Source organism: Orbicella franksi, chromosome 3 (assembly GCF_964199315.1).
Source record: "Orbicella franksi chromosome 3, jaOrbFran1.1, whole genome shotgun sequence".
NCBI lineage: Eukaryota > Metazoa > Cnidaria > Anthozoa > Scleractinia > Merulinidae > Orbicella > Orbicella franksi.
In genome coordinates, this window is record NC_138147.1 from 27,707,049 (window position 1) to 27,725,826 (window position 18,778).

General features: G+C 38.0%; 2 protein-coding genes and 1 pseudogene across 2 annotated transcripts; all 3 read right to left on the reverse strand.

The window, feature by feature from the left end:
* Positions 1 to 4,170: 4,170 nt before the first annotated feature.
* On the reverse strand, positions 4,171 to 5,192 carry LOC145482485 (high-affinity lysophosphatidic acid receptor-like; the record flags this gene model as incomplete). The annotated part of the gene is made up of 1 exon (XM_081461087.1): positions 4,171 to 5,192. A coding segment is annotated over one exon (969 nt), but the record flags the coding sequence as incomplete, so codon positions are not given.
* A 3,514-nt stretch (positions 5,193 to 8,706) lies between these two features.
* LOC145483159 (putative G-protein coupled receptor 45) lies at positions 8,707 to 9,809 on the reverse strand. Its single transcript, XM_081461751.1, has one exon. The coding sequence runs from the start codon at positions 9,682 to 9,684 to the stop codon at positions 8,743 to 8,745; it is 942 nt and encodes a 313-aa protein (XP_081317877.1). The 5' UTR covers positions 9,685 to 9,809; the 3' UTR covers positions 8,707 to 8,742.
* Positions 9,810 to 15,901: 6,092 nt separating this feature from the next.
* On the reverse strand, positions 15,902 to 16,883 carry LOC145480384 (beta-3 adrenergic receptor-like; annotated as a pseudogene).
* Positions 16,884 to 18,778: the final 1,895 nt, after the last annotated feature.

Sequence of the window (18,778 nt, forward strand, 5' to 3'; positions counted from 1 at the left end):
TTTTTTTTTGCAAAAGAATACGTTTGTGGTGGCTCTGAAAAGAGTCGTCTCGAATAGCTCCACAAAGAGCCGTTTTAAACTTTTCTTGAACTTTTCGTACGAGGAAGAATTAACAGCCGATTCGGTGTCTGGTCGTTTCGATACAAAGTCGTTTTAAGAGTCCCTGTCCATAAATATGAAAAATAACTCGGCAAGGGTCGAAAATTCGATTTCGCTCATATTTTTACGGTAGATAGGCTAGGGCATGACAAAAACTACTGGATAGTTTTTTTGACAAAATATCCTTTTATTTCAAAGAAATACGCAAATTACCAAATTCTGTTAAAATCGTAATTTGACGCACCATTTTATTAAACAAGTTTGAGAGCCTCGCATGCAAAACCACATCATTCTTCCGTCTTTAAAACACTCAAATATTTTTGTGCAATGTTTAGTTGTGTACTGGGTTGATTTTAGGGAATGTTGCGGTTTTTGTTGGGTGCAAAATAATTAAATTTCAAAGACATGTATTTCGTTCACTTAAAAGTATTTCGTAAAATAATTGATTTTCACCATGTGCGAAACCTTCAAATGGATTAAGCCTCTGGTGGTTGAATCGCAGAAGGATGGTCTACAGATTCCTGTAAAAATTTCTTTGGACAAATGATTGTGAGCGACGCGAGAGCTTTTCAAAGTATGTTAAAAATGCAAATATTTGACCATCCTTGTCAAATTTCAATTTACGGGTTAGACATATATTTTAGCACACGCAACATGTCTTGAACTATATTAAGTTGAAATAGACACAGAGCTGATAATTTCGAAATGTTCTAACCTTATTTGCTGTAAAAGGCAAGTCCAAAAGCCGATTTGACGTACGTGTTTCTGTCACCTTTCGTAGCACATAAAGCAGAAGTTTGCTTTTGTTTACATAACGTCCGATGTACATCGTCGACTGTCAACTTATTAACTGCGCGGCCATGGGCCGAGCGCGGTTCATGTTCTACCCGTGGTGTATTATTATTTTTGTTGTTGTTGTTGTTGTTTTTGTCGGTGACCAGACCCAAGCTCCCTCTCGGCCAAATTTTGAGTCACGCAACGTGTGATGTTTATTCGCCAAAAGCTATTAAAACATTAATACACGGACAATTTTACGGATATTATTCTTTACCTCATTGGTAAGGAAATAACCATCGCACTCAAGATAGCCGTGGATAACGCATTTCTTGAATTACGTGACTCGTGTGACTTCTTTGCTAGCCCTTTACTTAAGGGAAAAAACAATTAAATTTAATTGTGACTTTTAAGAAAGAAAGCTGTTGTTAATAGTGTTTGTATCTTCATGCCCATACATATCCCAAAGAAAGTTCCAGATTAAGAATATTACGTCATCGGAGATTTCACAACGGCTACGACTGATGGTGCAATAATACAGTTTGTGTTGATCAAGTGATGTGGTGTCTACAGTAATAAATGAATCATCAAGGATTGCTTTGGAATGTGCAATGCGTTGCGATTGAAGTGCTAAGAAAACAGTTAAATTTTAAAAGCGCGGTTATAAGATCTAACAGATCTTGTTTTATGGTCGAATACCATGAATCTATGACCCTCTTTCGACACATATGATCACATCTGCATCTAAGTGAAAAACGGCTAAGTGATTTGTAGATAGTTGTTTGCTTTGCACTACACCAAAATATTACGTTTGATCATCGTTTGATCTATTACTGCTGCTCGAATCCTTGCTTGCAGCGGTTCCTTATTTGTTCGTCACGCAATGTCATCCCATTTTAGGGGGTAGGGGTAGGACAATTTTTATCCTAATATGTAAGGTTCCGTAACGCTTGAAACCACAGGGCGCACACAATCTTGTTGAGTAGGAAGAGATTAAATTAAACAATGAAAAGAATGAATAGTTAACCATTGCCCGTGTTGTCATCTTTTACTAGACAACCGCTACCTACGTGCCCTGCGTAAATACAGTAACGCTTAACTCGTACCTAGGTCTTTTCGCGCTGTGCAATTATTTTTGGTTTACATATAATACAGTGGGCTACCCTTGGGGAAATGGGAGGTGGCCGCTTTATAGGGGTTGGCCGCTTAATAGAGGTTGGTGTACCTTGAATATTTGTTCACTATCGGGTTCTAAATTTAGCTAAATTTCTTAGTAAACATGGAGTCAATTCAAGACAATCATGATAGACGTCATTCTCGGAGACTCAGGGGCAGTTAGTGGGGGCAGGGAAAAAGTCTAAATGGGTCTTCGCCCGACCTTTTTTCTCACCCATTTAGACTTTTCCCCCGCTCCCAATAACTGCCCCTGCCCTCCGAGGATGATGAATTGATTCCATGTTTACTAAGAAATTTATAACCTGATGATGAAAAAATATTCAAGGTACACCAACCTCTATTAAGCGGCCAACCCCTATAAAGCGGCCACCTCCCATTTCCCCAAGGGTAGCCCACTGTATTATATGTAAACCAAAAATAATTGCACAGCGCGAAAAGACCTAGGTACGAGTTAAGCGTTACTGTATTTACGCAGGGCACGTAGGTAGCGGTTGTCTAGTAAAAGATGACAACACGGGCAATGGTTAACTATTCATTCTTTTCATTGCTTAATTTAATCTCTTCCTACTCAACAAGATTGTGTGCGCCCTGTGGTTCCAAGCGTTACGGAGCCTTACATATTAGGATAGAAATTGTCCTACCCCTACCCCCTAAAATGGGATGACAGCATTGCGTGACGAACAAACAAGGAACCGCTGCAAGTAAGGATTCAAGCAGCAGCAATAGATCAAACGATGATCAAACGTAATATTTTGGTGTAGTGCAAAGCAAGCAACTATCTACAAATCACCCAGCCGTTTTTGACTTAGAAGCAGTGGTGATCATATGTGTCGAAAGAGGGTCATAGATTCACGGTATTCGACCATTAAATAAGTTGACAGTTGGCAATGTACATCGGACGTTGTGTAAGCAAAAGCAAACTTCTGCTTTATGTGCGACGAAAGGTGACAGAAACACGTCAAATCGGCTTTTGGACCTACCTTTTACAGTAAATAAGGTCAGAACATTTCGAAATTATCAGCTGTGTGTCTATTTCAACATAATATAACTCAAGACGTGTGGCGCGTGCTAAAATATATGTCTAACCCGTAAATTGAAATTTGACGACGGATGGTCAAATATCTGCATTTTCAACGTACTTTGAAAAGCTCTCGCGTCGCTCACAATCATTTGTCCAAAGAAATTTTTACAGGAATCTGTAGACCATCCTTCTGCGATTCAACCACCAGAGGCTTAATCCATTCGAAGGTTTCGCACATGGTGAAAATCAATTATTGTTACAAAGTACTTTTAAGTGAATGAAATACATGTCTTTGAAATGTAATTATTTTGCACCCAACAAAAAGTGCAACATTCCCTAAAATCAACCCAGTTTACAATTAAACATTGCACAAAAATATTTGAACGTTTTAAAGACGGAAGAATGATGTGGTTTTGCATGCGAGGCTCTCAAACTTGTTTAATAAAATGGTGCGTCAAATGACGAGTTTAATGGCATTTGGTAATTTGCATATTTCTTTGAAATAAAAGGATATTTTGCGAAAAAAACTATCCAGTAGTTTTTGTCATGCCCTAGCCTATCTACCATAGGAATATGAGCGTCTGATTTTTACAGGCAGGCACTCTTAAGTCAATTCGATACCAAACTTTAAGATACCCTGCAGCCTGAAATTATTGTAGAATTTCCACGTTTAGATTGCCAAACGATACAAAATCGTTTTGTTTTGTAGTGGGCGATGGCTCGTCCGACTTCCCTTCAAATCGGGCTTGTTTCAGAGAAGAAGTTCAGCGTATTCAGCTAGCGGAAAAAGTTCCGAGACCTCCAGACAAACATGATTTTTCTCCTTCGGGGATAACATTTTTGCGATCTATCGCTGTCGTATGCGTCTAATCTCTTTTTATTATGCGCGATGCAGTACACACGAAGAAAAATCAGTGGCAATTTATTGTTTTTCATCTTTATTCACAGTTGCATTGCAAAGTTACAGTTTAAAACAATTTTTATATTTCTTTACAACAGTGATGAAAAATTTCTCGATGGCTATCTTATTGCTGGGAAAGCATTTCAGGCTGATATACTAAAATATACTATAATGAGTAAGCACCACTTTTAATGTAAGGCAATTGTTACGAGAACTTCTAAAACCTTAGTCGTAAAACATCATTTACGCTTTTTATCGTATTGATCTACAAGAGCTAACATAACTTGTAAAACAATGGCAAAGCACTTTTCTGACTGTGTCCTTCACTGCTTGTCTAACTTCATCTAGCTTCCAACAGTAAAGAATTGGATTTAAAGACGAGTTTAAGAAAATTAAAGTGGTTGTATAAATCCTAGCGTGATAAACAGATACAGATAGTCCACTCTTAGCCCAAAAAGCAGTCACTACACCATGAGGTAGATAACAAGCGACCAACGTCAGTTGCAGCCATATTACAGTGGAAACTGCCTTTTTGTATCGCCCTATGTTCAGTTCATTTGTCTGGTTTGGTTGTTGAACATTGTGGCTGTGAATCTCAGTGTTATGATGACGGAGGGTGAGGACAATTTTTGTGTAAGAGAAGATGGAGATTATAAGATATAGAGGTATACCTATGGTACCATACCATAAGGTTATCAGGGGATTCCAAAATACCATTCCTGAAAAGGCAGCGGCAATAACCCAAGTGGTAATAACGGTCAGGTAAGTTCGCTTTAAAGTTACAACTTGTCTGTATCTCAGTCCCAACAACAGGGCAAGAAGTCTATCCACGCTTAGTTCAGTCAGAGTTGCGAACGACACTCCACACAAAGTATAACTTGTTACAAAACTTGCCACCGATAGGTGAGGACAAACATTCCAATGTTCATTCACTTCAGACATCCAATAGCTCACAGAGAGAGGCTCTGCAAATAGACCAACACAGAAATCAGCTGTTGCAAGGCTACGAAGTAAGAGCTTGGATGGGGGATGAAGTGATGAAGACTCCATGGGAAGAGCAATTAGGATCAGAGAATTTCCAAGAAATGCAGTAACGGACAGAAAAGTGTTTAAAACTGAAATAAAAGTCAACTGGCCGTGTAGTCCAGCAGTTAATCCTGCGGAACACATGAGTTGTTGATCTGTTTTCTGCTGTCCAGCTCCAGTAAAGTTTGCTGCTGTGATTTAGTTAGTAAGATGATATGGCTGTTTTCAACAGCTGGAATCGATTAGCTTTTTCTGTGAAAACGTTTCAGTGTAGAAAAGTTACAAAAGGGCTTCTCATCTGACGAATAAGCTAAAATATTTTTATAATGCCTTTCTCAAGTTTGCTTAGACCTATATTTGGAAAGACAAATAAATCTAGCGGTAATCAATTAGCTGAGTAAATAATTAATAAAGATAAGATAAAAATTATAAAGAGAACATTGTTTAACTATTGGTTTTGAAGGTTATGTCTTAAACTTCAGGAAATATTTCGTAGATTCTGAAAATTCTTCGAGTTATTCTAATTTATAATTTCTCCTTCGATCACACATCGTAGTAATTGTTAGTCATTGTTTACAAGAATAGTGTCTGAGACAGTGCGGGTGGCAATGTACCACACATTTTAAAACGGGAATAGTGTGAATTTTAATTGTTTTTTTCTTCAGATCGGCCATTTTGTGGATGTAGCAAAAATAATTTATCTCAGTTTTCGAGTTTTTTACCTCGAGACCAATTTTCGATATATTTCAGTCCTAGATGAGAACTAATGTTACCTGCTCATTCATGGCCTGCTCGAAATCCGTGACTTTACTAGCTTTTCAGATACATGGGGCCTTAAAAATCGATGAACGTCTACTCGTGCTTTTGGAAATGGAAAAGGTCATCCGCACAATGTAAACGAGAGAAACAACATATGTAAACTGCACAAGCGAAAATAACAATCAAAATTCATGCAGTTCCAGAGTTTGGGAGAATTTTAGGGTGGATTATTACATTGCTGCCGCTACACTCCGCCCGTCCATTCGTATTTTTCATTTCAAGGGAGTGTTCACATAGTGGTAACCTCTTAACTTTCTTTCAGGTGCTTTTTTTATTTTAATTATGTTATCGCCGATGTATTCATCGATGCATTTGTTTTACTCTATACTCAGAAGACAGGAAAGCCGTTGTATTTCCGACGGTAATATATAAATTTAGCCAAGTTACAAGCGAAGCTCCTGATTACAATAATTAACCATAAATGAAAGGAGAATTTTTTCCCCGTGGGTCAGAAACTCAAAAAATGATGAATTTTGAGCATGTGATTGTTAAGCGTGTGGCTTCACTATTTTTTTCCAGTTGCATTTTAACAAACCATACCTAGTGGGCGTAACCAAGATCGTAGAAATTACGTACGCAATATATCAGGGACTTTGCAGGGATTTCGGAGACGATTGTGCAAGGAATATGTCGGAAGAAAAGTCGACAACGCGTCAGAGTTTAATTTGCTCCGAAATTTTGCCTTTGCATGTACGCCCTCACTCTCCCCCAGAGTAATAACCTGGCTTGAGCCCTCGATCCAATCGAAAAGGCAGTACCTGGTTGGCGGTCACCTTAAAAAAACCCTGCGACCTCTTGACCTGAGCCCGCGACATGGTCATGTGATACTGGTCAGTGGATACCTTGTTTTGACAGCTGTCAATTAATTTCAACATGGATATCCAATATCAATGATGTACCTATGGTAACGGTGCTACTCTCATTTTCGGCGTAGGGCCCTACGTACGTAGGGACAGTCACGTGACAACCAAGATTTTTCATATCGATGGTTACCAAACTTTCTAAGGTATGGGACTCCACTCGCACGCGTTCGGCGAGCAGGAGCTCCGCTATTACATACAACTTTCCCATCTTGCGCCACGCGCAAAAAGCAGTGATTGTGTGTTGACCAATAGTTACGGAACGCGCTCACATGGTATGCCATGGAAATAGACAAACAAAATATCTACAATACGAAAATAAAACACTATATATTTATACACCAGATACAACTATGCTTTTCCAGAACTGGTAAATAAGCGCGCGAGCCAAAACAGGCAACCAAATTTATACACGAAGTCCTAGCAGGCAGCCTTGATGAACAAAGAATGTGTGCATATCCTATTATTGAACAAGCGTTGCTAAATTTGACTATTATAGTCAAATTAACAACTGCATTTCCCTCTTCGAACACTTTGCAGTTAATTTAGAATATCAATTGGATCGATTCGACTCGGACGAAGGTGGCTCACCTCGATCTTTCGACCACCCACCTTCCCTAATTTAACCATTTTAAGATTCACACCGTCAACCGTTTATACGAATGGCACAGCTGATATAACTATTCTGACTAGTGTAAATCAGGGTAAACAGCTCTCAAAAAAATGTTTTTGAAACAAAAAAGTGTATTTCAATACATCGCTCGTCCATTTTTTTTTACTAGTTTTACAACTTCAGTTTTCTCGGTAAAATTAACTAATTAAAAATCAATTTTTCCTCCCTCTATCTCGAATAACTTCCCACGCCAAGTAAACATTTATGCCAAGAAATATGAGCCTTGCTAACAAGGAATTCTTAAACTTTGCCTGAAAATGATCAAATTTGTCGCAAAAACTACTTTCTGTTCACCAATCCAATAACCTTATCGCAATTTTTCTCTCTAACGCATTTATCTCATCCTTGGTTTAATACGCCCCAGAAGTAAAATAAGTCTATATTTACCTGACAGAATTTTGTTTTTTTAATAACTAGACGCTTCAATTTGCATTTAAGACAGACAAGCTGTCTCGAAAGAAAGATAATTGCATCGGAAACCATTTTTTTATGGAACGGTTTGAGAAGTTCGACGTGAATGCTCGTCACGCTTACCTGAATTCAATTCCGAATTCTCAACTGACTAAGTTCAAAGACTCAGTATAGCGTAGCTTCGAAATTTAATGTTCATTATAAAATACTGCTTCACATAAAAGCACATTGCATCTGTCGATTTTAATTTTAGTATGCTATATTAGTTAACTCATTTGCCCTCGCAGCTGCAGAAATATGCGCCATCTATAAAACAAAATTGCAAAAATTTGCATGCTCCAAGAAAATAAAATTCAGCTTCAATGAAGACTTGGGTCATAATAATCGAATAATTCCCGCTTGAGTGTTAACTACGTATTCCAGAGTTTCCTTGTTTCATTCTACAAATGCACAAGAAATCATTTTGCGAATATTCGTTGGGTTTCTGAACTAAAGACGAATCATGAAAACACAACCTCTGAACTCAAGGCGGTTATTATAAAATTTTAGTGCACAATTTCTCTCTTTTTTCGTAAACGACTTTTCGTGCCATAATAACTCACCCATCTCATAAAAGCTTCGTGCTTTCTGCCTGTGTTATAAGCTAATGTTTAACTTAATAACAGTATTTTGTCAAGAGTCTAATCTCTTTTTATTATGCGTGATGTAGTCCAAACAAAGAAGAATGGCAATTTATTGTTTTTCATGTCTATTCAGAGTTGCATTGTAAACTTACAATTTAGAGCAATTTTTTAATTTCTTTTTTACAACCACCATGAAACATTTGTCGACGGCTACCTTATTGCTGGAGAAACATTTCATACTGATATATTAAAATGAGTAAGCACCACTTTTAATGTTAGGCAATGGTTACGAGAACTTTTAAAAATGATCTTGGTCGTAAAACATCATTTACGCTCTTTATCGTATTGGTATACCTGAACTAACTTGTAAAACAATGGCAAAGCACCTGTCTGATTGTGTCCTTCACTGCTTGTCTAACTTCATCTAGCTTCCAACAGTAAAGAATTGGGTTTAAAGACGAGTTTAAGAAAATTAAAGTGGTTGTATAAATCCTGGCATGATAAACAGATACAGATAGTCCACTCTTAGCCCTCAAAGCAGTCACTACACCATGAGGTAGATAACAAGCGACCAGCGTCAGTTGCAACCATATTGCAGTAGAAAATGTCTTTTTGTATCGCCCTATGTTCAGTTGATTTGTTTGGTTTGGTTGTTGAACATTGTGGCTGTGAATCTGCGTGTTATGTTGACGGAGGGTGAGGAAAATCTTTGTGTAAGAGAAGGTGGAGATTATAAGACATAGAGGTATAGCTATGGTTCCATACCATAAGGTTATCCGGGCATTCCAAAACCACATTGCTGAAAAGACAGCGGTAATAACCCAAGTAATGATAACGATCAGGTAGGTTCGCTTTAAAGTTACAACTTGTCTGTATCTCAGTCCCAACAACAGGGCGAGAAGTCTGTCTACGCTTAGTTCAGCCAGAGTTGCGACCGACACTCCACACAAGATATAACCTGTTAGAAAACCTGCCGCCGATAGGTGAGGACAAATATTCCAATTTTCATTCACCACAGACATCCTATAGGCAACAGAGAGAGGCTCTACAATTAGATTAACACAGAGATCAGTTGTTGCAAGAGAACGAAGCAAGAGTTTGGACGGCGGATGAAGTGAAGACTCCTTGTGAAGAGCAATAAGGCACAGAGCATTTCCTAGAAATCCGGTAACGGACAGAAAAAAGTTAAAAACTGAAACAAATTTCAACTGGCCGTGTAGTCCAGCAGTTAAATTTGGCGAACAAGTTAAGTCTTCGACTGTTTTCTGCTGTCCATCTCCAGTAAAGTTAGGTGTTGCCATACCGATCTGCAATATAGCTATTTGTAGTTTATCCGCAAACTGGAATCACTAGCGAAACTTCTCAGTGTAGTAAATTACGAAGCTGCTTGTTACCTCAGCAACTGACAAACAATCGAAACACCTTTTATGGCGCTTGTTATCTCCTAAAACATGTCAGTACGTGGATGATAATTGACAGTTTGGAAAGAAAACTTAACTTGCCAAGCAGCTGGTTTACTGTCAGACTCTGAAGACTGACTGACGAGAGAAGCGACATGCTTCTGTTACACAGTAGTAAGAGGATAAATATGTGGAATCAAATGGTGACGAGTGAAATTGGATAATAATCTCGCGCGCGTTTTGTTTAGGCTCGGGAAATTTTCAGAATTTTGACAAAACGCTAGTGAATTATTTCCTAATTTCAAGAGAAAACCATTTGTTTAAGCTGAAAATTCGCGCCAAAATTAAGGAGTAATTTGTCGCCCATGATATTAAAGTAAGAAAGAGTAAGACTTTATTAAAGTGACTGACTCTTAGCTGCATAGAAAGCTACTTTACAGGTCTAGTGTCAACATAAGTAAGAAATGAAATAAATTTTAATGAAGAATATTAAAAATGCATAATTACTGCTAAAATCGATAAAATATAAAAATGCATCCACCGTTTTTTTCTATAAAAAAAAGAACTATTGAATTAGCCCTATATGATTTGTGATTTTCGATTTTCTACCCTTAGGAAGCTGTTTTGTCTCAGGTTTTTCACAATACGGATATTTGTAGTTTTAGCTGCAGGGTGTGAAGAGAAATCATTAAGTACCACTAAAGGTTTTTTTTGCAATGCTTAACTATCCCTGGCCCACTCCACGAGGGTCTTGATCCTGCACAAAGGGCGAATTTCGTGAGAGTGCCAGATCGCTAAGTTTACTTCAACTTCTGTGGGGAAACGTTACGTTTTATTTGTTAAGATCTTGTGGCTGAAATTATCTGAAATCTAGGGTCCAAGCGAGCACACATGACAACATACACGGCACCAGTGCGTTGGGTTTAGCAAGGTTTGGCCTGGTTGAACGTTTTTAATTTTTATAGGCACTCAAGAAGCTTGAGTGGCTCCTGGCTATCGTTTTCTTTTCTACTTAATAGCCTCCTGTGTATATCCGTAGCTCCATGGCGCTGTGAAATAAGTGATTTGTTTTTTTCTGGTCACAAGACTGTATTGCATATTTTACATGGTGGATGGTAAAGTAGCTGGCAAGTAGTACTGTCTTCATACTGCAAGCCTGGTCAAGATCTCTTCTGCTTCATCTTGAGATGGAGTCAGATCATCCTGACGTATGGCTAGTCGGCCATTTCAATCTCTACATTACAGACAACATGCTGACGTACTGGGCTATTTGGTCTGCTGCAAGCTACTCTTCTTTGCTGGAAATTTTCCTGTCACTACTGTCTTGCAGAGTTTCATCTTACTGCACTCATCCACTACACTTTGCCCTGTCCCATCACCTTCCAAGAATGTTCTTTTCGGATGTGTTCACTTTCTCAGAAAAGCGGGTTCCTCTTCGTGCTGTTCTCAGACCCATCTCATTGAGATTTCTCATGTGGATCATGATCACCAAAGGACGTTTGGGATTTCAACCCATTTTATCTTGATGCTGTCTGTCGTTTCTCTCTCTAACTCCATCTGGTGTTTACCCGCATCCATGTGTCCCTGCAGACTGTAAAAGATTAGTATTCTTTTATGAATCCCTCTTCAGGGTAGGAGCAATACACTCCTGTAGCTTTGACAACTTGGGACTCTTCTTCAATAGATTGCGAGGTCCTAGGCCATAGTTAATAGACGGGAATGGTTATGAAGCTCGGCAAATATCAAAGGAGCAAACAAAGATGCCAAAATTTGTGTTGGAAGGTCCACGACCGTGCAAAATATTATTTTGCGCTCATGTACTATGCATGAATTACGTAACCAAAACGTTTCTATTGGTCAGTTAGGGGTCGGTAGTATACAGCAATTGTGTTTTGTGCACGGTCAAGGCCAAAAAAGGGGAACAAAAACACACAACAAAGGACTTTGTTGAGTTTCATAATAATCTCCTTCTATTAACTATGCCTAAACTGAGGCTGTTGGAGCTGACACTTGTCAAACTCCTGGCTGTAAAACCAGCAGTCTCTCTTGCAGTACACTTAAGGGCTGCTCTATGCATAAGTCTGTAGGCCCTTGAGGTCTTACAAATCCATTCTTCATGTTCAGGTTTGAAACGTTTACCAGGGCCCATACCATAAGCCTTCTACACTTTCAAACCTCTAGACTTGAAGCTAAAAACAATTAGAGACAGGATCCCAGACATTGTGTGCTTCATGGTCTGGCCTGACTCTTGAGTCTTTACAATATTATTGATGCCTCACACCCTTCAACCCGCCATAGGATATCACTAGCACTTTAAATGTCTTGGCCATCATTTATGTTACGACGCACATAGCTCTGCACTGTGGCAGTTCTTCTGCCACAGAGGTCCTTTCCAGCCTGTGGATCACTGAAATCATATCTGACAGTCTTAATGCCTGTGCCTTCTCTAAGGCTGGCAAGTGAGTGGATGAGATTAGAACAAAGGTAACATCCGGTATTGTCGAGCTTTTCCTTCAAAAAAGTTACAATTGAGCAAAACATCGAAGCCATTCTTATCATTGGAGTGTGCACATCTATAAATAGAGATTGAAATCCCTTGCGCAGTGGTAATAGATATTAAATAATAACAACAATAAATATAAATAAACATAATAATTAATATTAATAATAATAACAACAACAAAAAACTATTAATCATCACTTGGTGATATTATTTCCTGCTGATCAAGGTCTTTGGTTCTTGTTCCCACGCTTTCAGAATGTACCAATTTGTGAATTTCTGGAATTTGATGAAGAAAACTGGAAAAAATACAGAATTATGTCAAAAATGTTGATTTTCGGCCAAACCCACATGAAACTAGCAGTTGCTATGGAAGCATAAAAAATGATGGGCACACAATTGCCAGATCAAAATATTTGTGAAGGATGAATGAACAGCAACTGAAAGTTTCAGCCCCTTAGAGTAAACCGTCTTTTCAATATTTAAATACCTTATTGAGGGGATGGCATCCAACCCCCACTCTCCCTTGTACGTCCGAAGGTTAAGGGATATTGCAAAGAGTTTTGCATTCATTGAGCTTCCACTGCCCTAAATAATATTCAAAGACTTTGTTAATAACATTAACATAGAAATAACTTCGATAAACTGACTCTATAATATCAAATATTTTAGATTTCGTCCTAGTCTCTTTGTTAAAACTAGCCTCTTGTCATGTTGTTTGAACAGCTTTTGTTACCAAAAAATAACGGATGCCAAAAATTTTATTCTTGATTTCATCAGGCCAGGGTGACTCTAAAGCGTGATGAAATTAGTTTTGATTTAAAAAGTTGGATTTAAGCAATATTTGAGTCAGAATTTGAGCTAATTTGCCTTATAGCTAAATGTTGCGTGACAGGGGTAGGAAATGACATTCCTTGATTAGCACCTGTCACTTCAAATGACTTGAAATTCCTGGAGTGAACTAAGATAGGTCCAATCTTTATTTGTGTGAAATACCAATAAAATTAAATGTATTCTGTAAGCAGGAGTGATGTCTAAACTTCGTGCTTATTTTAGTGACATTTTTGGGATTTTGGGCAAAAAAACCAGGAGGGGGGGGGGGGGGGTGGTCTAACTCCTCAGGGAAAAATCACAAAGCCGGTCCACTTTGTATTTTAGAGTAGTTGGGTAGTACCTTCAATCTGGCAAAGTTTAATCCAAAAGGAAAGATGACATGTATCACCCCTGCCTTGTCCTCTGGTAAACTCAGTCTTAATGGCAAAGATAGAGAGAGAATGATCTCTTGTGAACGGTTTACGGAGTTGTTCCCTCAGAATGATTTAGAAATGTCCTTTGTCCCTGAAAGAAATGACCATTCATGTTTAAATGTTCTCAGGGAGGCCCTCATTTGGCTTACGCGAGGCAAAAATGTCTGAATTAATGATCATGTTTTCCCTGAAAATGGAAACTTTCCACAAGTATCTTTAATTCAGCCAGCTTCCAAAACACTGTCTACTAACTGCTGTTCATGTTTTGGAAGACAACTTTAATTGACTGTTCCTTTGTTAATTAAGATAAAATAATCGACAACTTTCGTTTCGTTTGGTAATATAGAATTGGTTGAGTTGGTTATGTGAATGATCTGTAAACTCCACCTCATCAGTCAGCCCAGACTGTCAAGGAATGCTTGTATTGGGTCGGTAACCAGGCAACCCTAATAAATGTACGGGCGAAGGGACATGTCCTACAAACATGAGCGGTGGATCGAAATAACGCGCCAGTACTGATACGAAATCATACAGACCCCTCAAACTGGTAAGGAAACAGCCGAAACAAAGTAGACAAAGAAAATATCTACACGGTGAAAAATAAAACATTATAATAATATACGCCATATACAACTTTATTTCTCTTGAACTGGTAAAGAAGCGCGCGAGCCAAAGCATGTAACCCAGAAACACTCACACTTGAGAAAAGACAAGGAGTTGATAAATAACATATATACCCCGAGTAATGAACACGAGGCGAGAAAAAAAATAAAACAATAAACCAAATATTGTTTAATTTCTCTTTTCTTGCAAATTTACCCGCCAGTCCTAACAGGCAGCTGTGATAAACAAAGAGCGCGTGCATACCCTGTGGTGTTATTGAACAAGCGTATGCTGAATCCGGCTACTGTATTTCAATTCATGAGTATATTCCCTCTTCAAAACACTTTGCAGTTAATTTTGAACGTAAAATGGATCGATTTAACTCAGACGAAAGTGACTCACTTCGATCTTTCGACCGCCTACCATCGCTAATTTAAACTGCTGATGATTCACAGCATCCACCGTTTATACCAATGTAATTACTTTGAACAGCGTATCATGGGGTGGACAGTTCTAAAAAAACAAGTGTTTTTTAAAAAGAATTGTGCATTTCAATTCATTGCTCGTACATTTTTTTTTTTTTTGGCTAATCTAACAACTTCAGTTTTTTCGATGAAAATGACTAATTTAAAAGTCAATTTTTTCCTTCCTTTATTTAGAATAACTTCCCACGCCAAATAAACATTTATGCCAAGAAAAATGAACATTGCTAACAAGGAAGTCCTAAACTTCCGTTTGAATAAATTTGTCGCAAAATTTTTTTCTGTTTTCCATTCCAATAACTTTATCGCCATTTATCTACCACACATTTATCTGAACACGTTTTGAGAAGTTTGACAAGAATGCCCGCCATGCTAAACTCAATTAAATTCTCAAATTCTAATCCGACATAAGTTAATCTACTCAATAAAGCGTAGCTTCGAAATTTATGTTCATTATAAATTACTGCTAACGCTTCACTTAAAAGCACATTTCACCTGTCGATTTTAATTTTAGTATGCTATTAGTTAACTCATTTTCCCCTTGCAGCTGCAGAAATATGCACCATCTAAAAAAACAAAATTGCAAAAATTTGCATGTTCCAAGAAAATAAAATTCAGTTTAAGCTTCAATGAAGACTTGAATCATAATTTTCGAATAATTCCCGCTTGAGTGTTAGCTACGTATCCCACAGTATCCTTGTTTTATTCCATAAATGCATAATGAATCATTTTGTGAATATTCGTTGGGTTTCTGAACTAAAGACAAATCATGGAATTACAAACTCTGAACTTAAGGCGGTTGTTATAAAAATTTAGTGCACAATTTCTGTGTTATTTCGTAAACGACTTTTCGTGTCATAATAACTCACCCATCTCATAAAAGCTCCGCGCTTTCTGCATGTGTTATGAGCGAAAAGGAAACATCAAACCCCTCTTACTGTTTAACTTAATAACTGTATTTTGTCAAGAGTCTAATTTCTTTTTATTACGCGTGCATGATGTAGCCCACACGTACGAAGAAAGATGGAAATTTACTATTTTTTTTTCCGTCTCTATTCACAGTTGTATTGTAAACGTACAATTTAGAGCAATTTTTATATTTCTTTACAACAATAATGAAAACTTTCTCGATGGCTATCTTATTGCTGGTAAAACATTTCATACTGATATATTAAAATGAGTAAGCACCACTTTTCTGAATCAGTGTTAGGCAATGGTTACGAGGACTTCTAAAATCTTAGTCGTAATACATCATTAACCCGGTTCATCGTATTGGTCTACAAGAACTAACTTGTAAAACAATGGCAAAGCACTTGTCTGATTGTGTCCTTCACTGCTTGTATAACTTCATCTAGCTTCCAACAGTAAAGAATCGGGTTTAAAGACGAGTTTAAGAAAATGAAAGTGGTTGTTTAAATCCTAGCATGATAAACAGATACAGATAGTCCACTCTTAGCCCTCAAAGCAGTCACCACACCATGAGGTAGGTAACAAGCGACCAGCGTCAGTTGCAACCATATTACAGTGGAAACTGCCTTTTTGTATCGCCCTATGTTCAGTTGATTTGTTTGGTTTGGTTGGTGAACATTGTGATTGTGAATCTGAGTGTTATGTTGACGGCGGATGAGGAAAATCTTTGTGTAAGAGAAGATGGAGATTATAAGATATAGAGGTATAGCTATGGTGCCATACCATAAGGTTATGAGGGGATTCCAAAATATTATTCCTGAAAAGGCAGCCGCAATAACCCAAGTGGTGATAACGACCAGGTACATTCGCTTTAAAGTTACAACTTGTCTATATCTCAGTCCCAATAACAGGGCGAGAAGTCTGTCCACGCTTAGTTCAGTCAGAGTTGCGACCGACACTCCACACAAGATATAACCTGTTAGAAAACTTGCCGCCAATAGGTGAGGACAAATATTCCAATGTTCATTCACCTCAGACATCCAATAGGCAACAGAGAGAGGCTCTGCAAATAGACCAACACAGAGATCAGTTGTTGCAAGACTGCGAAGCAAGAGTTTGGACGGCGGATGAAGGGAAGACTCCTTGTGGAGAGAAATTAGGATTAGAGCGTTTCCAAGAAATGCAGTAACTGACAGAAAAGTGTTTAAAACTGAAATAAATGTCAACTGGCCGTGTAGTCCAGCAGTTAATGCGGAACACATGAGTTGTTCAGCTGTCTTCTGCTGTCCATCTCCAGTAAAGTTTGCTGCTGCCATTTAGCTGGTAAGATGATAGGGCTGTTTGTGGCAGCTGTAATCAATTAGCTATCTCTGTGGAAACGTTTCACTGTCGAAAACTTACAAAGCGGTTTCTCAACTGACGAATACGATTTAAACTATTTTTATAATGCCTTTTTCAAGTTTGCTTAAACATGAATTTGAAAGACAATTAAATTTAACGAGTAGCCAGTTAGGTGAGTAAATAAATAAAGATAAAATAAAAACCATTAAAATAACATTGTTCACCTATTGGTTTTGAAGGTTATGTCAAACTTCAGGAAATATGTCGCAAATTATGAAAATTCTTTCAGTTATTCTAAATTTCCCTTGATCAGGCATCAAACTAATCGTTAGTCATGTTATTTATATTGTTTACAAAGGTAGTGTCTGAAACAGTGCGGGTGGCAATGTATTACACATTTCAAAACGGGAATATATGTAGTGTGAATTTTAATTTTTTTTTCTTCAGATCGGCCATTTTGTGGATGTAGCAAGAATGATTTATCTCAGTTTTCGAGTTGTTTTCCCGGAGACTACGTTTCGATGTATTTCAGTCCTAGATGAGAACTAATGTTACTTGTTTACTCATGGTTGCTCGACATCCGTGATGTTTCTAGCTTTTCAGATACATGAGACCTTAAAATCTACATGTTTTATATAATCAAGAAACAAACTAGTGCAGATATAGCTTCTTTATTTCAGAATCTTTCACCATAACTCGAAAGCCGGCCTTTGCCCACTTTGGCGAACACGAAAAAAAGCCATTTGACGTAATCTATTGTCTATACAAAATGCAGCAGTCTCATTGGTTGCTATTCGTAGCAAAGAACTGTGATCACGCCACTGTCAAACTTGACTTGAAAGTCGCTTCTCGCGGAATGAAAACTCACAGCGAAAGCATAATTGAACTGCAAAATCTACAAATCTTAAAGGAATACTGGAAAAGTCAAGTCAGTTTTTGTCATCAGAGCAGCCCTGTGGGCCGAAAAGCTTGGATGTCGCCTTGAATACTGCAGGAGTTGAAAAAATATTCTCGGAAAACTTGGGGCTGTGGTCAACACTGGAGGCCATTCGATTCGAGTTTTGAACGATAGGAACGTTAGTGACGGTAGAAATTTGTGTCCTCTGTTGTTGGTGATGCTCAAATCAGTTTGATACAGTGTCGAAGACACCTTGTAGCTGCGATACAGTTGGCCGTGAGCTGTAGTAAGCTATACTTTGCTCGCTGCTATGCCCTGAAACGGACTGGAACATTCGCATCGGAAAGCAAGGTTATGTGTTTATCTTAACTGATTTTAAGAAGTGATGTTTTGATGTTTCATTCCTGACATCGATCTGTGTCAAAAATTATTTTGAGACTGAGAAAAGTTGAATTTTTTAAATAGATTAATCGCACAAACATTTTGATTATTGTTTCGTTAAATTCGAGACAAGCAATGGTTTCTTACCTTAAGGTAACTTCAAGACCAAATTTGTGTTTAGTTTAGTCTCACTCGACTGCCTCAGACTGCTCGAGTATTTTTCTGAGTTATTTTCTGAAAAAAAAGGATTTTACTTTCTTTTTCCTGCTTCTCGTACCTGTTCAATGCCTCGGCAAGACTTTTTTGTACCTTATCTTTCGTCCAGTCACAAAATATTACCTTAATTCTCAAAACCTTCCGCCATTTTAAAATACGGAGGTAGAAACTTTGAAACGATGACGTCAATCGAGCGTCTGTCCACTAATAGATCATAGGCGAGAACCAATCAAAATGCGAGAATAACTTGGGTTATTATATCACAACATCTACTTCTGCTTTTGAAAACGGAAAAGGTCATCTACACACCGTCAATGACAGAAACAACATATGTAAACTGCACATTCGGGCGTACTTAACAATCAAAATACATACAGTCCCAGAGTTTGGGAGAATGTTAGGGTGGAGTATTGTATTG